The following is a 25,435-nucleotide window of genomic DNA, read 5'->3' as shown; positions in this document are numbered from 1 at the left end:
CATATTCAGCTCATTTACATGTTTAAGTGAGTTTTGGCTTTTTTATTTCTCTTTTTATTTCTGATTGGATTATTTTTGTTACTATTTTTGTTAATTTTTTTTTTGTCAATTTTGACTTTAATGTCAATATTTCAATTTTCCATATATGCATGTGCACTTGTTTTCGTCTCCCACAAACTTCTATATCGCACCTCTTTTCTTTGTAAACTCTAGAGCAGCCGATGACTAAGTATCTCTTTCCCTTCTTTATAAAGAGAAATTATTCCAGAATCAATTCTCATATATGTTCAAATCTTGGCTACGGCATGAAGATAGATTTAACTGCCCGGTATTCGTTCGAACGTTCCGTGATTATGTTCAGACTATTTTCTGAGTCTTTTAAAATAAAGAATGTTTTGAGGGAAACTTAAAGTGGATATAGACAAACAAGAAGTACTGCTTAATCAAAGTGAAACAAAGACGGTTGAGGCGGAAATGCCTGGCCTAAAAAGTATTCTGTTATAATAATTCCAGCCTTGCTATTATAGATTTTAATTAAAATTATCACAATTTGCTAAGATTGGGATTGGAATTTATTAGCAATAAGCCATTAAGATGACCATTTTAAACCCAACAATGATCTGAGACCGTTGCACCGGAACCAAGAAAGGTCCTTGAATCAAATAAACCCGAATTTTGTAGGTGACTTTTGCTGTGACAACTTGTTAAGCATGCTTGGATGTTCGGTAGCATAATTTACTAGTACCACACGCTCGAACGCACACCAATTTGTTCCTTCAGTTTCTTGAGTACAATCCTAGCTAAATCTGCTGAGATTTAATATTTAATCTTCAAGTTGGAGACAGTCTGTTGCGACAGCTTGTTATAACGGAAAACATCTCTTAAGTATGCAGTAATGCTACCCTTATCAACAAGTGACTTTTTAAAATATTAGTGTTTCTAATAATAGCGTGCGTCCTTCTCACAACACCACTAGAGATGGAATTTTGGCATAATACAATGTATACTGCATGTTATGCTATATTGAATGTCGGTCAAAACATGGAAGTATAACTGGTTACACTTTCATGGTCAGAAAACCACAAGAAAATGGGAAAAATGAAATACATTTTTTCAGATAACCCATACCAGCTCATTAACAATGTCAATAATTCAACTAGTATGATACACTCTATGATGTACACTGCCAGCAAAATTTACACAGTAATATACAAGTAGAAATATACGAAACTTTGCTAAGTTGAGAACTAGAGCTTGAATAATGCTTGTATACAAGTTCGTGCAGAATAAAAATTTGCTCCTGAGCGGTTGCAAACTTAAAAGTACACACATAAGCACTAGATGATTAGATCGTGGCGTGTAGATTTTGTGAACTTTGATCATTTGTTTTATTGATATGTTTGCTCGGATACGGTTCACAGAACAGGCAAGGACTCGGTTAAGTACTTCGTCAACAGCCAAAGGTCAACGTGTACTTTTTTTTTCAAAATGGGCAGTAGTAATGAAATAATATACATTTTACGTGAGGGACTGTTAAGTACTTCGTCAACAGCCAACGGTCAACGGTCTTATATTTATAATTAATTCAACCAAATATATTTAAACTATCTGCCCCTCCTTAATACTAAATAAGAGTAAGCTGTCGTGTACTTGTTTTCTGTTGTAGGATCAATGTAATGAAATTATATACATTTTACATTGGGTCGACAGCGATTGCCGACAGCGACCGCGACCGCCTACCATATAAATATCTTCCAAACCGAAGAATTATGGGAAAAGTAACCATAAAAGTCTGACCAATAGTCACATGTGGAGATTTCATATACATTGTATGACCTCAGATTTGCTCTTTGGCCTATATTTCAAAGTCAAATAGGCAAAAATTTTGTAAAAAAAAAAATTTCTGTGAAAAAAATATTTCTTTGCTCCGATTTGCTTTGATGTTATGGTGAGAATTCAGGGGTCACCTGTCATTATCCCGAGTTTTGGGTGAAAAGGTGCATTTTCAAGGGAGAAGCAGCCACTGGATGCTAAAAAATGAAAACTCTCGGAATTCTGGAACCATAAAAGCTAGAGACCTCTTACTTAATAAAAAGCCATCTTTTATTATCAAAAATAAAAAATACTTATTTTTTTTTACCAGACAAATTATGATGTCCCTTAGACATAGTCATATTTGTTCAAGATTAAGAAATTGGTAACACCACTTTATTTTAAGGCAGGTCAAGGCATCCAACTGTAATTTTCAGTTAGGCCACACTTTTTTAATTTTATGGATGACATCCTGCGCGCGCACGGATTTTCGCCCGTTCTCCAAAAAAAAAAAAAAAAAAAAGCCCCCCCCCAGCCCCAACGAAGTCGGTTGTCGCAAACGTTGTTATTGAATTTGCAAGGAAATGAGCTTTCTGCGCATGCGTATTTTCGCCACGTGGAAATGCGGCTACTTTGCTGTCAAATTCATCTCTAGGATTACTTTCAAATTACACAACAATAAAAGTCATCAAGAGAACGGGCGCCATCGTTTTGGATTGGTATGCCATTGATATTGGGCATGGAGATATCACCTTTTTACAATTGTGCGAAAGGCTGGAGGCGGCCGAAACATTTCTATGACATTCTGTATAAAGCAGCACATTAATACCAGGTTTTCTGTAGCGAAAAAAGGGTCGACAAGGGCGTCGAGGTATTTGGTAGGCTGAAGGACGGACAGGCCACCTGACAGTTAAGCTGCTTCGTGTGAGTTGAAGTTGACAAAATGGCATCGTCTGAAATGACCTTTAATAGATTTGGTAGTATTAAGCATATCTTTGCATCATTTTTTAAACATTTCTGTGAAGTGTTCAAAATGTTTTAATATTCTGAGAATACAAATAAAGACGCACTGTTTGATTGATATTTGTTTTATTGATTGCTTTACCAAATGAATGCATGAAATAACCTTAAATAGATTTGGTAATATGAAGTATATCAATTCATGACTTTTTTTTTACATTTCTACGAAGTATTCACAATGCTTTAATATTTTGAGAGCATGGATAAAGACATATTGTTAGTTTGATACGTGTTTCTGTGGTTAAATTTGTGTTTCCAGCTGTGTACTGACAGCATTCCTTTACTTAAGCAGTTTTTTTTTTTTTTGGACTGTTTTTTTTTTTTTTCGCCCTCTCGCACCGATTTCGGGGTACCCAGAGGATGTCATCCATAAAAATAAAAAAGGGTGGCCTTAATAAAAATGATATTTCAATTAAAATTAATAAGGCAAATAAAGAAAAAAACTGCACATGGTCTCTACTGATTTTAATCTTTCCTGGTACGTGTAAAAATCATTATCCTTCGTTTCATTATAAAACCGATATTTGTTCTTCTTTCTTCCAAAAGGTTGTCTTCATATCAGTCTGCCTTTAGGTAGCACGTGATGACTTCAAACACTTGGCTTTTACTGTAGATTCGGCCACATCATCCAATGAGTTGGCTTGAATGCTCTTGTCAATCCCTTGCAACTTTGCAAGGAAATCTTTGACGCTGGCTGCATACAACATCTTCTGTTTAATTATAGCATTCTCAGGACTCCTACGAAATAAAACAATGGACTTGAGTAACATAATCTTCCCCAATACCCAAAAGGAAGTTTACAAAGGTTCAGTACACCATAAACACATAAATATAAATATGAAAATTTATAAATATGAAAACTTCAAAATTATTGAGATATAATTTATCATTCAACTAGTACAGTCAGAGAACTGCATAGCTCATTGTAGGAGAACAGTGATGCAGGATGAGATTTAACAACAACAGGATAAATAAAAATTAATTATTATAATTTATTTTAACAAGCAAACAATGACACTTATCCAATTGAGCTATTAATTTGAAAAATGACTAGAATACATGATGTAAATAAAAAAATTGACTACGTATTACATGGGGTATATATCTTTTTAGCAGAAGAAGCACAGATAAAGTGCAGTTCATTAAGATTTATTTTTCTAGTAAATGTATTATGGTATAATTACTCACCAGCTGAAAAAAATAATAGAGCTCTTCCACGTTGAATTTTCCTGTGTGTACCCATAGTCAAAGAGAGCGTAACAGCACTCTCTTTTTTCTTCTGTATCTCTTAGGTAATCAAGGAATTCTTGATAGGCCTTATCTGCAATACAATTTAAACATATGAAATTGGGAATCCAATGAACAATAAAGTTATGAAAATGTTTTTATTGTTTTAATTAAAATTACTAAGAATATGTTCAGAATTGAATATTCAAGTTTTATCATTGTCAGAGACTACGAGTACATACACTGTACAAGATGCACTACACTCAGCGGCGTATTTAGGGGGGTGTCAGGGGGATCCTGACCCCCTCTTTGATTTCTAAAAAAATAACACCAGTGGCCCCCTCTTGAAATTAGATATTGACTAGCTGAATCATAGTTCTAAACCATACCAAATGGCACCGTTCGCCCTCTAAAATACCAAAAACTTTTCGGGTCCTGAACCCCACGTCAAAGGGGAGGGGGGAGGGTCGGCTTCGCATCCGCGGATCCCCCTTCAATTCCTGCATCCGCCCATGTACGCTGTATACACGTTTAAATGCCCACGCTATGTTACCCATGCCAGTGCTTATCTTTCCCAATACATATACTTTAAAAACAGTAAAGGGGTACTTATTTGTAATATTTTAAAAGCTACTTAGTAGTTTCAACAAACCTTGTTCTTCCTGATCTTGTTGGCCAGAACTGCAGCTAGTACGATCTACACCTATCGCGGAGAGGGCCTTGCCATTATGGTCTACGATTTTAAAGATGACATAGGCATATTTCTTATTCATTTTGATGTCATTGTAGGCTGTCAGGCATTCCTCTAGTACTTGAACTCCAGAAGACTGAAAAATTCAAGGCATGGTTGAAGAATCTAACAGTCCACAAACTAATAAAAACCTTGATAAGAAGCCCAATAACCGCTCCCTGAAGCCTTGGAAAGATTTGTTCATTAACACAAAACAAGAGCTATTGCCGCATAAGTATGTTTTAAAACAATGAACGCTAACTTTACATGACTTTAACTTAACATGAAAAGTTAATACCTTACCATTTTGACAATTGCTATAAACTTGCAGACGTAGTTTAATTTACTGAACGTTTTCCCTCTCTCTATTCGCTTTTCGGTCCAATATAACTATTAGCGATGTATTTCAGGGCTATTTATACGCTTTCACAAATACAAGTCTTGTTGAAGAGGAAATTTGTCACAGGTAAGCTCAAAAATACCCCTGTATGAATCAACCAGCGTGTATCAATAATAATTCGGCACCTTTTTTGGTAACCAAATCGGTTATCAAATGCCGTGTTTGGGACTACTGCGTTTTCATTATCCATATTTGGTATAGAGACTGCATGATTGATTTTATGTCATCAAACTACCCAGGATTTAAAGTGTTTGAATAGCTTACCCAGAATTACACCAAGATGTTTACTCACTATTTTCACTTGTGAAGCACTTGCTATAAATAACTGCTGTGTAACCCGCCACAGCGAGCAGTGAAAATGTATCGATCAGCTTTCAAAATAAGTAGAATATTCAGCACCCTTTTATAGTCATGTAATGCTGTGTCTGTGCATTTATTCAATAACTACATTATTTTTTGACTAATTATTTCATCAGCCCTGTTTCATTGTCTATATTTGGTAAAGTAATCAAACGGTGCAATATATGAAGTAGCGTCAGCGAATGACCGACCCGACCTGACTGGCATTTGTTTGTAGAGGTCAACTTCCTGATAAGGAAAAGTAGGTCAACATGTGCAGGTCGAGTACAAATATGGAAATGCTAGACACCCAAACCCAATATAGAGGTGCATTTCACATACTGAAGTGTCCAAAGATAAAATTGAATGAATTCAAAGTTGTATTCAATTCTTATTATTATATTATTACAGTGGCGGATTTACAGAGGGTGTAAGGGGGGGGGGGGGGTCCTGACCGCCCCCTCCTGACCTGAGCCCCGCTTCGGTTTTTGAAAAAGTTCACACTGATTTTCCCCTCTCCGAATTAGGGGGGGGGGGGGGGGGAGGGGGGGGTCGCCTTCGCATCCACGGATCTTTCTTAAAATAATCCTAGATCCGCCCCTTTGAGGGGCAAATAATCACAATTTGATGCCTTTTTCTCTCATGTCAGCTTATGGTGATCATCCTAGTCATCAATTAACGCAAATATTTTCTTTAGTTTTCTCTCTCTCTCTCTCTCTCTCTCTCTGTGTGTGTGTGTGTGTGTGTGTGTGAATGTGAGAGTGAGTGTATGTGTGGATATTGCCTTTTTGTCTTCTTTTATTTCAATCCAATTATATATCTTTCTTTTGTTTAATGGATCTTGTCGCAGGCCACATTAAAATTCAGGAGGATTTAAATTAAGACCAGCCTATGCTGTATTGAAATCCAAGTCAGAGACAATTTAAATTATATTAATTTCAGTTCAATTTATTTCTGCACTGGTACATGGGTTGTCATGAACTTACACAATATAATAAAATAATACAATTGATGTATTAACATTCTGAAATTAGTATTTGCATTACCTTTGTGTACATTTACATCAATAATTTTATATAATGGACAGATATTCTTGTTTTGTTGACAATTGTTTTAAAAAAATCTGCCCTAAAAGCATATTTTTATTAGTTCTTTTTGACTTATTGATATGCCTGCAATATATTTTCGGAAGCAGTGTTGTTATTTCTTCGACCTTATTTGCGCTGTAGTTTGAGTAATACTGGCTGTATAAGTGACTGCTTACCTTTTTAGATACTTTTAAAAACATCTTGTGCGTGTCTCAGTATATAATATATGGACATTACCCCTATATTAAAAAAAATATAACCCTTTTTTCTAGAGTACCGATTCTGTTACGTTTAAATGTACCATTTTCATTTCATCTTTTATTCGACTGAAAAAATTTAGCCCCCACCCAGCATTTCCACCATGGCGGTTTAACAAGAAGCTCGGCTTAACAGTGTCTTTGTTTTGGTTATTTACTACTGTACTGAGTATTTTACCTTATTACTAGAAAATAAAGCTGTAGTATATGCTTATAATGCAAAGTTATAAGTTTGTTATTACCCACTACCAGGGTGGCAGATATCATTGGAACATTTTCCACATTTCCAGACAGAGAACAAAATGATCGTCTATTTATCTAAAGACATATCTGTGAATATCTTGTGAAATATCAATCTTTGGCCCTGGTTGATGGCATAGGTTTGTAATAAACTGAGATACAGTGTTTGTACGTGTTAATCATGGACATGTATTTAATTTTGTAATATGACATATTCTGGACAGAGATAGCTTTAGGATATTGAGAGGAAACCTTTGTTATAAAATAATTCCTATTTTTAAATACTTTACCAGTAAAATTCCTATTTTTCTTTTATTTTTTAAACCCTCGATTTCATTTACAGTATTTCTACTATCTAAAGATCTATTTTAACTTGAAGCCCTGATGACGCAGTAACCCTAGAAGCGATGCAACCTTATATACAAGATCTAGTGATACCATCAGTTTTTGTTTGCGATCGGAAACAGTCCTGAATCAAAAACAATTGCGATCTACTACACATAGTAAGGGATCCGATGTCGCCGTGATTTCTCACGTGTTTCAGAAAACGTTACACCTCACAGCTGCATTCATGGGCGAGCCAGCAGCACATCTGAAAACTGAAGCAAATTCCTGCACCTGGGATGCCGGACCCATTGCTCTGGAAATAGAAAGCTGTACTTGATAACGCGAGAAAATATATTTTATTTACTGATAACAATTGATGTCAATTTAATTGTCTTGATTAACAGAAAAACACTACAAATAAACAAATAAAGTTCGTAAACATCTTTAGATTGAATAATTATAAAATAACCATTTGAGCTAAGGTAAAATTTTTCACCAAATGTTGATGGATAATGAACTAACCATTCGTTATTTTTTATATACACTGAAGATTTTTCCACTATATAACATAGTTTTTTAATGATTGAAAAACGATGTCATGTTTCCAAACTATTTTTGATCGAGTGTAGATTGACGTATATAGACTGAACTTTTACCAACAAGAACATCGTGACGGTCTCAGTCATAAAAAGCACACTCACCTAACCGAACCTGGGGAATGAACGGCGGTCGCTATACTCTGCCTCACCGCTTGGGGTCGCGTGTGTTCACACCATATCTGAAATAACAGAGAGACGTAGGCCTATTTTTCAGTGTGTGTGTGTGTGTGTGTGTGTGTGTGTGTTCATCTGAAGTGTCTAATTCCGAGACCGAAACAGCTGTCAAAGCCCAAATTTTGGCCCGAGTAGTAGACTAAATACTGAACGGCATAACTTTATTATTTATTAATTATTATTATCATTTATTATTAATTATAATATTATAATAATAACTTTATTATTTACATTTATTATCTACATTGCAAGGTAATGAAAAAATGCTAATTAAAATCTCCCAAACTGACTCCAGTTTTCTTCTTTCTTTTTCTTTGATCTATCAGACTTCCTTTCTCCAACTCGACTGTTACTTTGTCACAATTGAGATGAAAAAGAAATTACCGCAGCAATGACTGGATTTTTTTTCCTTGGGGGTGGCGGGGTTAGGTGTTGGGGTCGGGGGTAAACAGGGGTTGTTATATTAACATGTTGGTTCTGAATATTACTATACTTCAATTATGCACAGAAATGAAACAACCCTGCTACTTGAAGTAAAAACGCTGAGAATGCCTAAGATGTGTATTTCTGTCGCATTAATTCCAGGCTTACCGCTGAGTTTGCTATGAAAAACAACTCCTCTGGGGTCCTGTTCACTCCTGGCAGCATTTTTTCTGGGCCATTTCTGGATACCCACTTCTTGTAGGCCTAATTCAATAAACACATTTGTTTAATATTGGATTAAACGATCTTTTAAGTTATTCGAGGTTAAACAAATTTTCGATGTCTATAAAAGCCAACAATTATTTTCTCTCTTTTCTATTGTCTGCATTGTACTTAAACACACGCACACGCACACACACACACACACACACACGCACACACACACACACATACACCTACCATGTAACCAACGCGAAGGCCACCTATGTCGGCTATATTTTCTGTCAATGTTAGATTCCCGTTTACCTAAACATCAAAACAAGCAAAACAAATTAAAAGTTAATCTGAAAGAAAATATGTAAATGAAATTGTCAGGAATTCGATAAAAAGCTCTATTTGTCCTTTTATTTTTAAAATCATCATCTCATTGGCCAGGGTTACTTTAGATGTAAAACTAATGTGAAAAATCGCTCGCGCGTGTCTGTCATTTGTTTTTCAAGAACCTTGAATCCGGAAACTTCGTAATTGGAAAAATAAGAAGAAACGCATGCGGTGGCTCGATCATATGCTTGTTTGGACAAACTTGTCCACCAGTTTAGTAATCTACCATCCTTGTCGTATTGGGAACCTAAGAGAGAGAGACAAAGTATATCAGAAACAGCACAATTCACTCCCAGTTTCAAAACGTAAACCAAATCATTGTTTCTTTCCCTTGATTATGAAACAAAATAGTTCTCAATACAATTCCGTAGAAACAATAACTAAAGCATCGACAAATTAATGTCTTAGTAGGCCACACAAATATCTGTAGAAGAAGAAATAATTTCAAAGGCTTTTAGTTGAAATTAAGTTTTTATTCGACTGCACAACACACTAAGCGTTTTAGTGTACATATTGTCTACCTCTTGTGTCAAAACCATGCGTTATTTCATGCGCTATAATCATTCCAATGCTCCCAAACTTCATTGCTCTGAAAAAGGTGCAATTTTATGTTTTGGTACGCTATCTTTACAATCAACCGTACAACAAAGCATTCTAGGGAATTTCTGTAAACACTTATCAACTACCTTACATACCATATACGGAAACTCTATTTTGGCAAAATTTGATCCCGATTTGTAATAGGCAGTTCTAGTAAAATTTGCTGGTAGTGAGAATTGTGTATTATACATTTACATGACAGGAAAGTTTGCAGAGAAATTTGAATAGAACTGTAGTGTGGAGCTGGGAAGCCTACCTTGTGAAATAAGGAGCATAAAATGGTGGCTGCAAAATACCAGCGAGTATAACTGAAATGATAACATGATGTAAAATATTTTTATTCTAGTTCTGATATTTTTTCTCTATACTTGCATGTAAGTTATACATTGTACGTTCTACATCTATGCATTTCATTTTGCACAAATGACGAACAGAGGCTGAGCAAGCTTATTAAATCAATAAGCTGTAATATGTTCTCAGTCAAAGACACAGGCTTAATTTTCACAAACATTGTTTGGTTTAATTAACAAAAACCATGCATATGATTTTACGTCAGATGAAAAGTAAAGTCTGCGTGGTTTTTACAAGAAAAGGAGTTGGCCAGAGATTGTTTTCCCTCAGTGGTTTTGTCACCTTACTCTTCACAAGCCCCCAAGCCCCTTCCCTCTCCCTCCAGAAATGTCTACAAAGTAACCAATTTCGACGAGCGCATCACCCATAGTTAAGCTTCACGGTTCACCGTGAAATAAAAACAAGCGTAACGAAACTCATGGATATAAGCTACTTCAACCAACGGAGTAAAATGTCAGCGTTTCTTGATACTTGATACGAACCCATTTCGTTACTGGTTGTAGCATAGTAGGCATTCACATTAATGGGGTTTCTAAGCCATCTACAAAAATAAGAATTTTAGACATCAGACGTACAACAGCTCTGTATTTTGTCGGCTACAATTAGGCTACAAGCAACAATATTCGAACGTTTATTCGATTCATAAAATTAACGATTTTTAAATTTCATTGGGCAAAAAATTAAAATATAAAGAACATTGAAAATAATACGAATTAGGTTTAAAAAGGACGGATCATAGTTTTGAAATAGCTTTTCACTTACTTGTCTTTATCAACGGGTAATTTAAATTCTTCTTGTTGATAAAGATATCCCCCACGATAGACGTCGACTACATTTTGAAAATAGCAGTTTGAGCAGTTAACGCCGTGCTGGAAAATGAAAAAATAAAGTAAACTCTTAATAGGATTAAGAATGCGTTAACATTAATTTTAATTAAAAACAGTTCCAATTAATTATCTACCTGTTTCAGATGAGGGCTTATTAATTATCATAATCCATTCTGCATTTATGTGAAGTGATAATAAAGATTAATAGATAACATACATGTAGGTATAGGTAGTCCATGAAAGAGTCATTAAGCATATAGTCTGGGAAGCCGATCTTATGGTATCGCATTGCCCTCAGCTGAAATTGTGAAAAAAACAATAAGAAAAATTTTGGTCAATTCTATAAAAGCAGTGGTGTTCAATAGAGGCCTACGTCGTTATCAAAAGGACATGCCTGTGTTATCGGAGGTATAATTCCACAGTGCTTATTATGGGCATTCATCATCTTTATTGATTTAAAATATTTACAATAAAAAAAGAAAAAATAATAATTTTCAGGCATCATAATCAACTTTTAGTCTTCATTGTCTATCCGGTCTCAAGCTTTTTTAAGCTTTTTAAAAACTTTTTAAACTTAAAAAGAAAAAGAAAAGAAACTCCGTTTAAAAACGACTTTGGATCTCCGAATCGCATGCATACATTACGTCTTTTATTTTTGACAAAAAAAAAAAAAAAAGGATTTGGGAAGCGCTAAGCAGTCTATTTCTTAAGAGGGAAATTAAAAATCTTTTACATATCATCAGTGCTTTCTTGTCATTCATTACCTTTGCCAGTGCGTTTGATCTAGTTGGTTCGTCCATGAACGTGAGTTCGTCGATTCTTTCCTTGTACACTTCCAAAATTTCCATAACCATGCTTTTAACCTGTGGCAAAAAAATAAGATTCCTTTATGTTTTCCATAAAAGTTACCATAATATTTTCGCCAAATATACTTTATGATATGTATTCGTCTCCACTAAATGCAAGAGATCCTGCGCTTCTAGGAGACTTCGCCAATATGGGATTTATGCGCAGTGCATCTTTATAAAAACAATACTACTTTCATGAATCCAGAGCACGATCTATAGTAAAGCCATGGTCATGTTGCTGTTAGCAATGTCCTGTTGCATTATTTCGCTCTCTGATTAACAGTCTTTGAATTGTTATCTTCAATATTCATTGGAAAAAGAATCTGAGAGATTACGATTGCTCCCAGAACGTTTTCAATAAGAAGCAAATGTATATATATATTCTCCAAATGATCTCATTTGCGCATCTTATTCAACTTAAGTTTTAAGAATCTCATTTGAGGGCGCTACATTAGAAGGTTTATATATTCCATTACCTCTTCCTTTGATTCTTTGGAAAAATGTTCTCTTACGTACAAGGCGGAGATAGCATCCCCCATAGTGCTACCAACCAACGCCACGCAATCCTCCCAACGCTCTTGTGGGGAAGTCCCTGTTTAAATAAATAAACAAATGTTCATATGTCGAATGATTAAATAAATGGGAAAATGTTAATATTTGAAATCGATTGTCTCATTGCTAACTTATATAACGCAGTCAAAAGTTAGATAACGAAGAATCTACTTGCTCGTCATAGGTTATTGCGGTCTAGTATCAAAACTAATGGTTTTCTTACTCAGGCAATACGGCACAATACGAAAAAGAAATACACACAGCAGACCAAATGCAAAACAAAGAAACGCACAATCTCTTAACCAACAGTAATAATAATGACAGCGGCGAATACAATTCAATATTACCAGATACAATCTTGATGACTTCTTGTCTTGCTTTTAAGAATTCACTGGACATATGCTCCGCATAACTAGCAATCAGGAGCTTAACAACATACTGATTTAGTACTCTGAAAGACACAAATAAGATACACATGCACAATCAAAAATGTAAGGGCCATTTTCTCAGATGTGTCAAAAAAGAAAAAAGGAAAAAAAGGTTTTGTGCATGTAATAGTCTGGTGAAGAGGTCATAACACACCAACGTTTATATACAAATATTGACTTTGGGTGAGGACTTCTCGGGGATTTATTGACTCAAAGCTGAGGAACATGACCTACATCATTCACCAGAGATTTCAAACTTGAATCAGTAGTGATGCGGATTTTTTTTTTAGTTTTTTTTATGATTTTCTACAGTTTAATTTCATTTGAGCACTCAATTCTTTTAAATGGCATCATAAGAGGCCTGGCTTCTAACATGTTCACAAAAGGTATATCATATAAATATTTATACAGAGTACCGGTAGGCTTACTACGCAATACAATCGTCTGGTGACGTCATGTAGTCTGTTTCAGGTTTATATCAGTCTGATTGCTAGTTACCTTCGATCAGTCTGCTGTATCAGTGTTGATAGGTAGGTCAAGAATTCTTTGCTAAAGACAATAACGACAGAATTGTTGGAAACATCTACGTCTATCTGGGCCAAATGACGGGTCCAATTAATCTGAAATTCCAAATTAATCAAAATAAAATAGAATGAAAATATTGTGATAACATCGACGTGCATTTTTTTCACACAATATACACAATTTCGAAACTTCTGTCCAAAGACCAAACAAAGGAGGTATCTCTTTTTCTAATGTTCTTGCTCATTGTTTCACAATTTTACGCTCATTACGGGACCAGTTTCAAAACCCTTCTGAACTGGAAGAGCAAAGCGAAATACTATGCATGAAAGAGAGATTGTTCATGGTAAAATAACTTGCAACTGGAATATACCGAAACATAGTTTCTATTTTTAAACAAACATGCTTTAAATATGGAATATACCGAAACATAGTTTCTATTTTTAAACAAACATGCTTTAAATCTTGAAATTGGTAACAATAAACAAATTTCCGAAAGGGTCAGTTTCTTGTCACATTTTAAAGATGACATAATGATAAATTACCGCCTACAACTTTTGAGTAATCGTGCACACAATTGATCAGTTGCACGAACTTCTAGATGGTGAAAAATGAGAAAAAGTTGTCTGCGGTCTCGCGTCTTCATTTTCGTTTGCTCATGTGTTCATAACGAATGCCTCTCGACGCCTTTCTTTATATTTGACCTACTGCACTTACCTGTGGAAGGAGATGGTAGAGTTCTTCAACCGTGACGTTGTTGTATCGCACATTTGGATCTAACATTTGCGGGGTAGCCGGAGAAAAGTAGATCTATAGGATTGAATTGGAAAAAAGGTTTTGGCACGTAAACATAAAAAGCAAACGACAATGATCAGGATCGTTGGAGCAAAATTTTAAATGATACCCATAATGGTATAATAGGCCTACATTCTAAATTTCTTTTCACTTATCAAATATCTATTTTGAATTAACAGAAGCTCAAAGACAAACGCAAACTTTAAGACATCACCAGTGTCCTCCAACCTTCTGAAACTCCACCATATCTGGAAGCCATCTGGGGCAACATTAACACCGTTCTCCCCCCCTCCCCCGAGAGACGATCTCTCAGCGTTATTGGACTGTGAATTGTAGTACCTTCATGGTAGAAACTTGCTGCACGTTCGGTACCCCCCTTTATAGTGCATATGGAAGAAATAACCACCACTTGTTACGAGGCAGATAAACTGCAAAACATATACTTACAAATGCCAATTCCTTTTCAAAATAAAACACCTCCTGCGCAAAAGTTCTAGCGTTTTCCTGTGTAGCACCAAGCAGTAGAGCTAGTTTTTCTAAATAGCTCATGTAGCCCATTATATACTGGCTCTCAGTTTCGTTGTCAAAGTAATATTGTGCACTTGGTAATCCCAGACCCCCTTGATCTATCTACAAAGATAATATTAATCTAAATAAGGTTCCACGATTTCTACAGCATTCTGAATCATACCTATAGATTATATATACTTAAATGAGAAACCCACCAAACCTACGTAAGTATTTATTTGCATGCAGTATGACAAAAATGTTAAAACTATATTTAAGAATAATTTCTTTAATATGAAAAAATAGCTGCGAAGAAAGTAAGATTTCCTGCACTAAATTCTATAAATTATCCTCCAAACTAACTACTTTAATATTACCTTTGATCTCTTGTCATCTTTTTAATGCTTGTTCAAACGAAAGAAAAAAGGAATAATCAAACAGAAGTGGTCACACACACACACACACACACACACGATGAAAACAAAGAAATGGGCATGTAGAACATTTTATGTTTGACGCCCATCATCACTTACCATGACAGTATTGACTTCCGGTGACATGTCGTCTGGTTTCATGTAGATTGTTAGGAAAGATTGGACAAAATAATCACTGAAGATTGTAGACATGCTCTCCTCAAATCTCCAAGTGTTGTTGTCCCACGTGCCTGTTATTTAAACCAAACGATTTCCTGTTTAGTAAAATTATTCTAAACGCAACAAGATTAAATGAGGAACTAGTGTTCGTATTTTGTTTATGGCAAGTAATACAAGCAAATTGTTCACACACGAAAATTGATTTTGATTGCTTTTTAATGGTTTATTTGAGGCCTAATATCTACTGCAACTATTCAAGTCGCTCTAAATGGAATTTAAACACGTGTTTCTCATCCAATTTTACCTAATGTCAGTGACCCAGGACATACGAAAAGTTTTACTTTTAAGTTATTATTATTATTATTATTATTGAAAACAGTCTTAACATATAAATGGATCATCCCACCTATCGCAGCCCATCCTCCAATTTTTTCAATGGCATCAAGAAGCGGTTTGGCGCCTAGTTGGTCAATGGAATTGGTGTCCATGCAACTCTGAAATAGCCACTTCACTTTCCTCTCAAAGGATTCAACCAAATACCGCTCTGGTGGCCTCTTTAAAATCTCGAAGTTTCTCGTCTTGATTGTCTTGTCAAATATATGGAAGTTGGTCCACCTTGAACCAAATAAAGGGATTTGAATTATGAAAAAAATCATTTTCACAAGCCCCACATTTTACTGCACATCCGCGTAAGTTCCTCTACTTGTCCTACCTTCAAAAATAATATGCTCCCGTTCATGTATTATCCGAACATCAAATTTTTCTATTTTGCCTCGGTAAAAATGTTTCTGTACAAGTTTTACAAAAGGAGGGACTCTTGTTCTCAATCATGCAAATGACCACCTGATTATCCACGTGTTGGAGTATATCTGCAATTATTTGTGATAAAGTTGATGACTATTTTTACTTTTAATAGCTTTCTGTTTGATTTTAAAAGATCTCAGATTGCTAATATCACTGGTATTAATAAATTGAAAATGTTTAAAGAGGTCTTTAAACGTCTTTTATATAGTCTCCTCTTATGGCTCAAGGCGGTATTTTAAAACATAGTACTAAACTATTTCAATTGAACATGCGCCCCGATATTTTTTCAGTCAAACACATTAAAAAATAGTAAATATCAAAAGACTTACGATCCCTGAGAGGCAGGCATTGGGTTCTTCTGTAACCATCCATCACATGCAAAGTGATGGAAATCTTCGCAGGGATCGACAGAGACGTTGATGTTTGACAAGACTGCATCGGCGGATTTAATACAGTCTCGTGTCATACAATACATGGGTGCTGCTTTTGGTGGCACTGTCGTCTGCGCTTTCGAGGATACAGTTGTCGATCTGGAGGGGGCCAATTCAAGCACACCAACCGCCCCCAAGATCAATAGCAAGACCAACGCAGCTATGGCAAGAGCACAGAAAAAGAAGAGAAAGGCGAAGCATTTCTCTCTCGAAGACCACCTTTTGTTTTCATTTTTACGATCAGCTAAAGTTGACCTGCTGTTGAAATCCATCTGAAATTGGTCAGTGTGCTTGTACGGTGACGCCGACATCGTGTTACCTAACAAACCTGTTTGGTCGTTGACCGCACCCTTACTGAACTCCCAGGCTAAAAAACGCTTGTCCTTAAAACAAGCATTGGACCGTAAAGAGAACGTTTTGCTTGCGGGTCACGTGTTGTCAACAATAGGCCCGTCAACTAAAGGTGTGCAGAAAACGTGACACAGAAGGTGAGAGCGAAACGTTGGGCTTTCCTTCTTTTTTTAAACCATGCATCTTTTGAGAAGAAAAGTTGACATTTTTATGGCATCTAATAATAAATTTTATAAAGATCAATAGTAAGTCAAGGAGATAGCATTTTGAATGTGCGAAAATCAGTATTTTGCTGATTTTTAAGCAAGGTCTGTATGTTGAACCACGCCTAAGATAATACTGAGAGAGAGAAGGAGAGAGAGAGAGGAAAGAGAGAACGCCAAAATATGTACAGCCTTTTTAGAAAACAATAGCGCCCCTGGAGAACAAATTAGCATTGTTTTTGAAGCTGTTGTGCAGCAATTGATCGAATAATTTGCATTCGATGTCAATAGCCTACGCATTTTGTTATTCTTTTCGATTTTTTCACATTTCAACAATGACTTCCTAAGAAAATATCATATGTCCAGGGCAAAACATGTCTGCTTTTTATGGTTCACGTGAAACATGCAGGTAAAGATGCACATGTCCAGATATCAGCTAATTATTATTGTATTGCACACCCAAAGATACATGATATTTAACCAAAAACGTTATATTTAACCAAAAATCACTATAATTGGTAAAGTAAAGCCTCGGTGTACAGTGGATATTATATGAAAAACGGGATATGAAATTCTTATTAATCAGAAAATCAAAAATCAAATACAACCAATAGCCACCTTCCATTTGTTACACATTTCGTTCAGTTTTTCTTTGGTCTGAGTTGAGAAAAATGTGAAAAAAAGTCATCCACAATCCCCTCACTCCTATTCTTATCGGACATAATGTATTACACTTACGTGGATGGTAGACATCAAGACGCATATTATTAAGTAACAAAGTAAGCTTTTCTTTAGTAGAAACTGTGGCAATAATACAACTACATAATAACCTCATAAAATGCAATAAAGTGCATGTATAATTTGGTTTGCATACACAGTATAGCACGATTTTATTAATATTCTAAGGCCTCGTTGCAGACAAAGTTTCTTACATGTTTTATTCCAGAAAAGAAAGAGAAGGGCTGGTATTTGGCACACCAACATGTGCAGTCTGTCGACTCCAGCTATTCCATTGTTATCTTTCTAATAATACACATAAGGATAAGTGCAGACTACAGTAGAAGGAGCGTGATTGTTCCGACTCAATGGTCTGAAACCGGGGTATTTTATAACACGACTCGGGTGGGGTGGGGGTCAGAAGAATACAAGAAAAAAATTAACTAACCGTTCAAACCAATAGTTACTTTAATTTAGTGGACTACAGTTCGAGCAAAGACCACATTCTTTACAAAGATAAAATTCCTTTTCTTTATATACGTATAAAATACTGTCAAAGAGACGACGACGAAGCCGCAATCTATTGAAAAACCCCACTGTTATTTTAGATGTGTTCCACAAATTCTGTAATGTTAAACCGTTGCACCAAGTACTTGGGTCGTGTGGATAATATGCCTCAAGTTAAAAAGTACCCAACACACACACAAAAAAGAATCTTTTTGTTCTCTGATCGCACACATTTCGTGTTCAGCAGTGACCTGAACGCAGGTGAAGCAACCTCATTCTAAACGGGAGGTCGTAATTGCCGACCTGCTCAGGTCTCGCTTTTGTGACAAGATATTTGAGACTATATGAGAATATATAACTACAATTATACTGTCTGTGTAAAAGGATTTGCAGGACAGATCGCGTGCTCAGAGAGAGCGCCGCTCTTATAAGTTTCATAACAGGTCAACAACAGGTTCAGCTCAGGGGCGGATCCAGGATTATTTAAAGGGGGGGGGGTCCGTAGATGCGAAGGTTTGGTTTGGCGAAGGTTCGGTCACTCAGAAGGGCCCCACAAAATTTTTGGTATTTTAGAGGGCGAACGGTACAGTGTACCGGCATTTGGTACAGTTTAGTACTATAAATCAGTTAGTCAATATTCTAGTTACGAGAGAGGAAAATTAGTGTGAATTTTTTTTAGAAACCGAAGTGGGGGTCAGGACTCCCCTGATCCACTCTCTAAATCCGCCACTGTAATAATATAATAATAAAAATTGAATTCACTTTTGAATTCATTCAATTTTATTTTTGGACATTTTAGCATGTGAAAGGCACCTCTATATTGGGTTTGGTTGTCTATAGCATTGCCATATTTGTATTCGACCTGCACATGTTGACCTACTTTTCCTTATCAGGAAGTTGACCTCTACAAACAAATGCCAAGTCAGGTCGGGTCGGTCATTTTGCTGACGCTACTTCATATATTGCACCGTTTGATTACTTAACCAAATATAGACAATGAAACAGGCCTGATGAAATAATTAGTAAAAAATAATGTAGTTACTGAATAAATGCACAGACACAGTATCTGTCTATAAAAGGGTGCTGAATATTCTACTTATTTGGAAAGCTGGTCGATACATTAGTCACTGCTCGCTGTGGCGGGTTACACGGCAGTTATTTATAGCAAGTGCTTTACAAGTGAAAATAGTGTGTAAACATCTTGGTGTAATTCTGGGTAAGCTTTTCAAACACTTCAAATCTTGGGTAGTTTGATGACATAAAATCAATCATGCAGTCTCTATACCAAATATGGATAATGAAAACGCAGTAGTCCCAAACACGGCATTTGATAACCGATTTGATTACCAAAAAAGGTGCCGAATTATTATTGATTCGTAACGTTACACGCTGGTTGATTCATACAGGGGTATTTTTGAGCTTACCTGTGACAAATTTCCTCTTTAAAGAGACTTGTATTTGCGAAAGCGTATAAATAGTCCTGAAATACATCGCTAATAGTCATATTGGACCGAAAAGCGAATAGAGAGAGGGAAAACGTTCAGTAAATTAAACTACGTCTGCAAGTTTATAGCAATTGTCAAAATGGTAAGGTATTAACTTTTCATGTTAAGTTAAAGTCATGTTAAGTAAACGTTTATTGTTTTAAAATATACTTATGTGGCAATGAGCTATATTTTGTGTTAATAAACAAATCTTTCCAAACCTTCAGGGAGCGGTTATTGGGCTTCTTATCGCCCATGAAGGATAGTTGTGGTCAGATACATTGTAAATCATTATTGTGAAGCTTTCTTCTTACTACCGTCCTCGTGGTCTCAAAGTTTTTATTAGTTTGTGGACTGTTTGATTCTTCAACCATGCCTTGAATTTTTCAGTCTTCTGGAGTTCAAGTACTAGAGGAATGCCTGACGGCCTACAATGACATCAAAATGAATAAGAAATATGCCTATGTCATCTTTAAAATCGTAGACCATAATGGCAAGGCCCTCTCAGCGATAGGTGTAGATCGTACTAGCTGCAGTTCTGGCCAACAAGATCAGGAAGAACAAGGTTTGTTGAAACTACTAAGTAGCTTTTTAACATATTACAAATAAGTACCCCTTTACTGCTTTTGAAGTATATGTATTGGGAAAGATAAGTACTGATATGGGTAACATAGCGTGGACATTCATTTGTGCAAACAGTGTACAGGGGTGGATGCAGGAGTTGAAGGGGGATCCGCGGATGCGAAGCCGTCCCCCCCCCCCCCTTGACGTGGGGTTCAGGGCCCAAAAAGTTATTGGTATTTAGGGGGCGAACGGTGCCATTTGGTACGGTTTAGAACTATGATTCAGCTAGTCAATATCTAATTTCAAGAGGGGGCCATTGATGTGAGTTTTTTTCAGAAATCGAAGAGGGGGTCAGGATCTCCGACACCCCCCTAAATACGCTGCTGAGTGTAGTGCATCTTGTACAGTGTATTTACTCGTAGTCTCTGACAATGATAAAACTTGGATATTTAATTCCGATCATATGTTTTTGATTAAAACAACAAAAAAATAACATAACTTAATTGTTCATTGGATTCCCACATTCATATGTTTAAATTGTATTGCAGATAAGGCCTATCAAGAATTCCTTGATTACCTAAGAGATACAGAAGAAAAAAGAGAGTGCTGTTACGCTCTTTTTGACTATGGGTACACACAGGAAAATTCAACGTGGAAGAGCTCTATTATTTTTTTCAGCTGGTGAGTAATAATACCATAATACATTTACGAGAAAAATAAATCTTAATGAACTTCAATTAATCTGTGCTTCTTCTGCTAAAAATATATATATACCCCGTCTAATACGTAGTCAACTTTTTTTATTTACATTATGTATTCTAGTCAATATTCAAATAAATAGCTTAATTGATAAGGTGCATTAAATGTGTCATTGTTTGCTTGTTAAAATAAATTACAATAATTAATTTTTATTTATCCTCTTGTTGCTAAATCTCATCCTGCATCACTGTTCTCCTACAATGAGCTATGCAGTTCTGTGACTGTACTAGTTAAATGATAAATTATATCTCAATAATTTTGAAGTTTTCATATTTATGAACTCTTATGGTGTACTTAACTATTTTTATTAATTTTTTTTCATTTGTATAGCTTTTTTTTTTTTAATTCAAGCCCATGCCTTTATTGAGCCAATTTTTTTTACTTGTTTGACAAGAAGTGTTTAATGGTGCAGGGGGAGATCTTTGTTCATACTGATCAGAGAAATGAATAATATCAGCTAAGGAGAAATGTTGGTTTCTGACACTTAAACTTAAACACTTAAACGTGTATGCATTTGTTAATTAATAGTAAACTTCCTTTTTGGATATTGGGGAAGATTATGTTACTCAAGTCCATTGTTTTATTTCGTAGGAGTCCTGAGAATGCTATAATTAAACAGAAGATGTTGTATGCAGCCAGCGTCAAAGATTTCCTTGCAAAGTTGCAAGGAATTGACAAGAGCATTCAAGCCAACTCAATGGATGATGTGGCCGAATCTACAGTAAAAGCCAAGTGTTTGAAGTCATCACGTGCTACCTAAAGACAGACTGATATGAAGACAACCTTTTGGAAGAAAGAAGAACAAATATCGGTTTCATAATGAAACGAAGGATAATGATTTTGTCACTTACCTGGATAGATTTAAATCAGTAGAGACGATGTGCAGTTTTTTTCTTTATATCTTTATTTTTTTTCTTATTAATTAATTTCATTCTTATTAACTGAAACGTGCAATTGGATGCCTTGACCTGCCTTAGAATAAAGTGGTGTTACCAATTTCTTAATCTTGAACAAATATGACTATGTCTAAGGGACACCATAATTTGTCAGGTAAAAAAGTATTTTTTTATTTTTGATAATAAAAGATGGCTTTTATGAAATAAGGTCTCTAGCTTTTATGGTTCCAGAATTCCGAGAGTTTTCATTGTCAGCACCCAGTGGCTGCTTCTCCCGTGAAAATGCACCTTTTCACCCAAAACTCGGGATGATGAAAGGTGACCCCAAGTCGGTGGCAATCAGTAGAACTAGTGTGCTCCCTAACGCAACTGCTGTAGTTGCGACAGATGATCGATCGCAACTGATGTGTAAATGAAATGTTAGCAAGAAAAATCCCGAAGAGCTCATTTCTAACAGCAAAACATTATGGATAATGATAAAGCGCCTCCTCCTCTCTTTTTTTTTTTTTCAAAACTTGGTAATTGTGACCTATGCATTCCTGAAAATCTCTTTTATCGGTAACATTTTGCGTCTTTTCCGTTTATTTATATTACTGAAGGGGATTACCCCGTGTATTTTCCCAAGCAGGGATGTTCCTTTGCATCGCAGAACGAAAAACGAAAGCTCTTTTTAATTTCTGATTAAAACACAATTTACATGCAATTTTGAATATTTGCTTTAAATACAAACTTCTGAACACAATCCTTAGAAACATATAAGTCCAGTAGAACGTAAGACGTTTCTTCCAACACACTGATAAATTAACCAATAAGTAAGAGAGGTTCATGCTCTCACTTCGAATGAAAGAAGACATTAATTCTTTTAAATATTCTATATCTGTTTTACTGCTTAAGCATAGAAGTATAATGTGAAGTTCTTATGATATTAATATAATCAATCATAACACGTGTTAAAGGACAATATTTAAATCACCATTTATAATTTTGTATTGAAATATCCATTAATTGAATTTGCAGGACGGTTCTTGCCAACAATGACTTAGAAATTTTCTCTCATCAATTCATCAATATACTTTCTAACAAATGACTTGTTTTCACTTTCTCCATTGTCTACCACAATTGCAATCATCAATATCAAAGACCCCATTCCCATAGATTTTAGATCGATCTATCCTTGTGGGGAGTCTCACTAGATTACTGTCAGCTTAGACGGCTTAAGCGTCTGTCCAGCCTACTAAAAGCTGTAAGGGGGTAATTAACTATGGTGCGCGCTCGGCTGACTGCAATTTAGCGTGAACCCCCAGGGAGTTAGGTCGATCTAAATCTAAATCTCTGGATCGTTTTAAATCTCTGGGAATGCACCCAAAGACTGAATTCCCATTTTCCAAGACTACCAATAAAAGTTCATTTTGCTGTTTCCAAAATTTTAAATATATACACTGCCACATCAATCCTCTCCAGTTTTTCAAAAGTGTCTGCCTTGTGAGATGACTAACATAACTGTTTACGTAGAATCTTCCCAATGTTGCTCATTTCCAATCACTTTTGGATCTGAAGATTAATCATTCCATACAGTCAGCAGCTCATGCTTTCTAGTCTCCTAGTTACTTACAGATCAATAGATGAAATCCATTGATAATGGAAATTATTGTAAAACAACTGATAAAACTTCCAATAGTCAGACTGGGCTAATAACTCTGAAAAACTCCCAAACTTTTTACATGTCTGGTGTCAAATCTTTTCATCAATGCCTCAGCTTATTGGTTTAAGGAACATTGCAGCTTACTCACAATTGAAAAATTATTCGTAATTTATTATCAATGAAAGAGGAAGGACATTTCCATGTAAAATTCAATGGAAAGATGGCCAATAACAACAAGAAATGTATTCCTTTGGCATTTTAGATCACTGGAATATAAACTGTCTTGATTTAGCTGTAGAATCCAGTCACTTTTCTGCTAAAGCTGCATTGAACATGTTATTTCTGCAAGATAGCAAGTGCACCTAAATGCTGATGCTATGGTACAACACACACTCTGATCTTAACTTGTCCATCATTCAACCACTCCAGTTTGTTGGGTCACATGGTATAGAGTCTTGTAAGCTGAATTTACCTGATATAAACAATCAGTTTAGTTCAAAGGTCTTCCAGTTACCCAGAGTTCTGTAAATAGACAGACAAGTAACAGCACTGTCTTATTTCTGTATTCATCTCGGCTGTCACTGCAGGGTACAATCACGTATTATTATTGTCATTTCCCCCTTGATCTTCAAAGCCTTCACTCTCTGTGACTAGTGCTCTTTCTAGAATTACTTTCCCTTCTTTGTAACGCTGGTTTTCCTCTGTGGCAAACTCATACACCCAGCCAAGTTTTGCATCACAGTTTTTGCACGAAACATCTCGGACCATGTGTCGCCCTGTCAGCATCACTCTGTCCTGAACCTCACTGTAATTAAGGTTAACAACTTTGTTGAACAAGAAAGCTCTTCCTGTGGCTCCAGTGAATCTTGTGGAGATCAACTCAGCACGATTGGTCAGTGGGGTATCACAGCTGGCGCAAGAGAACAGCCGTGTGCCACCTATGTGATCCAGGAATATTCTCCCCATTTTGAAAACTGAAAGGGAATGGCACAATTAAGCACAAGGCTTGTGAAAATTAAGTTTGTAATAACATGACTAGCAGCATCACAGCACTCAAATTTCTAGAGATCTTACAAAAGCAAACACCCCAAACACTGCAAACAGGTGAGAGTTGAGAAATAAAACTTTGGACAAAATTGTTTATAAAATTGGAGCAATCACATGTGATTTGTCATTTCTGACTGTCAAAAAATATGTTCTGAAAGTTTACACTATTATTTTTTTATCAATGAAAATGTCAACAACAGGCCTCCAATGGTTTAGAATGTGTGGCCTAAGTGGTCTAGTTTTAACAAATAAATAAGACAGAATTTACAGGAATGCATAAATAATTGACAGATTTCATGGATGTTGTTTTTCCAGACACTTTGTCAAGTACAAACCGAGCGTATTTTTCTATTGATCAGAATTTCTAACGTACACATTAAAGCGCCCTGTGTTTATGTTTTTTCAGTGTCTTACCCTGTCATATTCCTTGCATTATTGAAACAATGGCAAATCTAAACAAAATTAAAAGGCCATCGCCATCTTGATAGTTCAACTCAACATCGGTCGTTTGTTTACAATTTTCACTGAGCATGTACACAGTTGGTTATGCACCTACCCTTGGTTGACAAAGCTCTGGTTATAAAATTGACTTATTTGTTCCACTTGCTCAATGTATAGCATCTATTTAATTCCAGTACTTATAGAGAGGTCAACTTTCTGAACGAGTGTAGAGTCTGCTGCTCCAGCTGATCCAACTTCTCCCTTACCAAAACATTCATGACGTCATCTGGCACGTGTTTCTCGCGGGAAAAGGATTTGCAAGATGATTTC

General features: G+C 35.8%; 4 protein-coding genes across 6 annotated transcripts; 1 reads left to right on the top strand and 3 right to left on the bottom strand.

The window, feature by feature from the left end:
• Positions 1-3,282: 3,282 nt before the first annotated feature.
• On the bottom strand, positions 3,283-5,309 carry LOC106170876 (uncharacterized). The gene is made up of 4 exons (XM_013550871.3): positions 5,093-5,309; positions 4,712-4,886; positions 4,021-4,153; positions 3,283-3,570 (listed from the first exon to the last, which is right to left on the bottom strand). Exons 1-4 carry the CDS (start codon positions 5,093-5,095, stop codon positions 3,402-3,404), a joined length of 480 nt encoding a protein of 159 aa, XP_013406325.2. The 5' UTR covers positions 5,096-5,309; the 3' UTR covers positions 3,283-3,401.
• Positions 5,310-6,645: 1,336 nt separating this feature from the next.
• Positions 6,646-17,945, bottom strand: LOC106170866 (endothelin-converting enzyme 1). The gene is made up of 19 exons (XM_013550861.2): positions 16,393-17,945; positions 15,666-15,874; positions 15,200-15,330; positions 14,607-14,789; positions 14,082-14,174; positions 13,341-13,462; positions 12,762-12,865; positions 12,339-12,454; positions 11,779-11,877; positions 11,232-11,312; positions 10,950-11,056; positions 10,670-10,728; positions 10,093-10,144; positions 9,758-9,825; positions 9,359-9,483; positions 9,096-9,161; positions 8,805-8,900; positions 8,142-8,218; positions 6,646-7,753 (listed from the first exon to the last, which is right to left on the bottom strand). Exons 1-19 carry the CDS (start codon positions 16,803-16,805, stop codon positions 7,654-7,656), a joined length of 2,301 nt encoding a protein of 766 aa, XP_013406315.2. The 5' UTR covers positions 16,806-17,945; the 3' UTR covers positions 6,646-7,653.
• Positions 17,946-19,092: 1,147 nt separating this feature from the next.
• LOC106170875 (uncharacterized) lies at positions 19,093-22,416 on the top strand. Of its 2 annotated transcripts, none has more exons than XM_013550869.3 (4): positions 19,093-19,488; positions 20,147-20,321; positions 20,869-21,001; positions 21,671-22,416. In XM_013550869.3, exons 2-4 carry the CDS (start codon positions 20,201-20,203, stop codon positions 21,837-21,839), a joined length of 423 nt encoding a protein of 140 aa, XP_013406323.1. In that variant the 5' UTR covers positions 19,093-19,488; positions 20,147-20,200; the 3' UTR covers positions 21,840-22,416. The 2 variants fall into 2 exon arrangements, with proteins under 2 accessions (XP_013406323.1, XP_013406322.1); XM_013550868.3 differs by having other exon boundaries at positions 19,093-19,859; positions 21,671-22,414.
• A 416-nt stretch (positions 22,417-22,832) lies between these two features.
• LOC106170871 (protein yippee-like 5) lies at positions 22,833-25,394 on the bottom strand. 2 transcript variants are annotated; one of them, XM_087003665.1, is made up of 2 exons: positions 25,221-25,394; positions 22,833-24,591 (listed from the first exon to the last, which is right to left on the bottom strand). In XM_087003665.1, exon 2 carries the CDS (start codon positions 24,581-24,583, stop codon positions 24,212-24,214), a length of 372 nt encoding a protein of 123 aa, XP_086859791.1. In that variant the 5' UTR covers positions 24,584-24,591; positions 25,221-25,394; the 3' UTR covers positions 22,833-24,211. The 2 variants fall into 2 exon arrangements, with proteins under 2 accessions (XP_086859791.1, XP_086859792.1); XM_087003666.1 differs by having other exon boundaries at positions 25,079-25,376.
• Positions 25,395-25,435: the final 41 nt, after the last annotated feature.

The sequence above is a fragment of the Lingula anatina genome, chromosome 2, assembly GCF_051362555.1.
Source record: "Lingula anatina isolate TDL-2025a chromosome 2, LinAna3.0, whole genome shotgun sequence".
Lineage (NCBI taxonomy): Eukaryota > Metazoa > Brachiopoda > Lingulata > Lingulida > Lingulidae > Lingula > Lingula anatina.
This window is presented reverse-complemented; position numbering and strand designations above follow the sequence as displayed.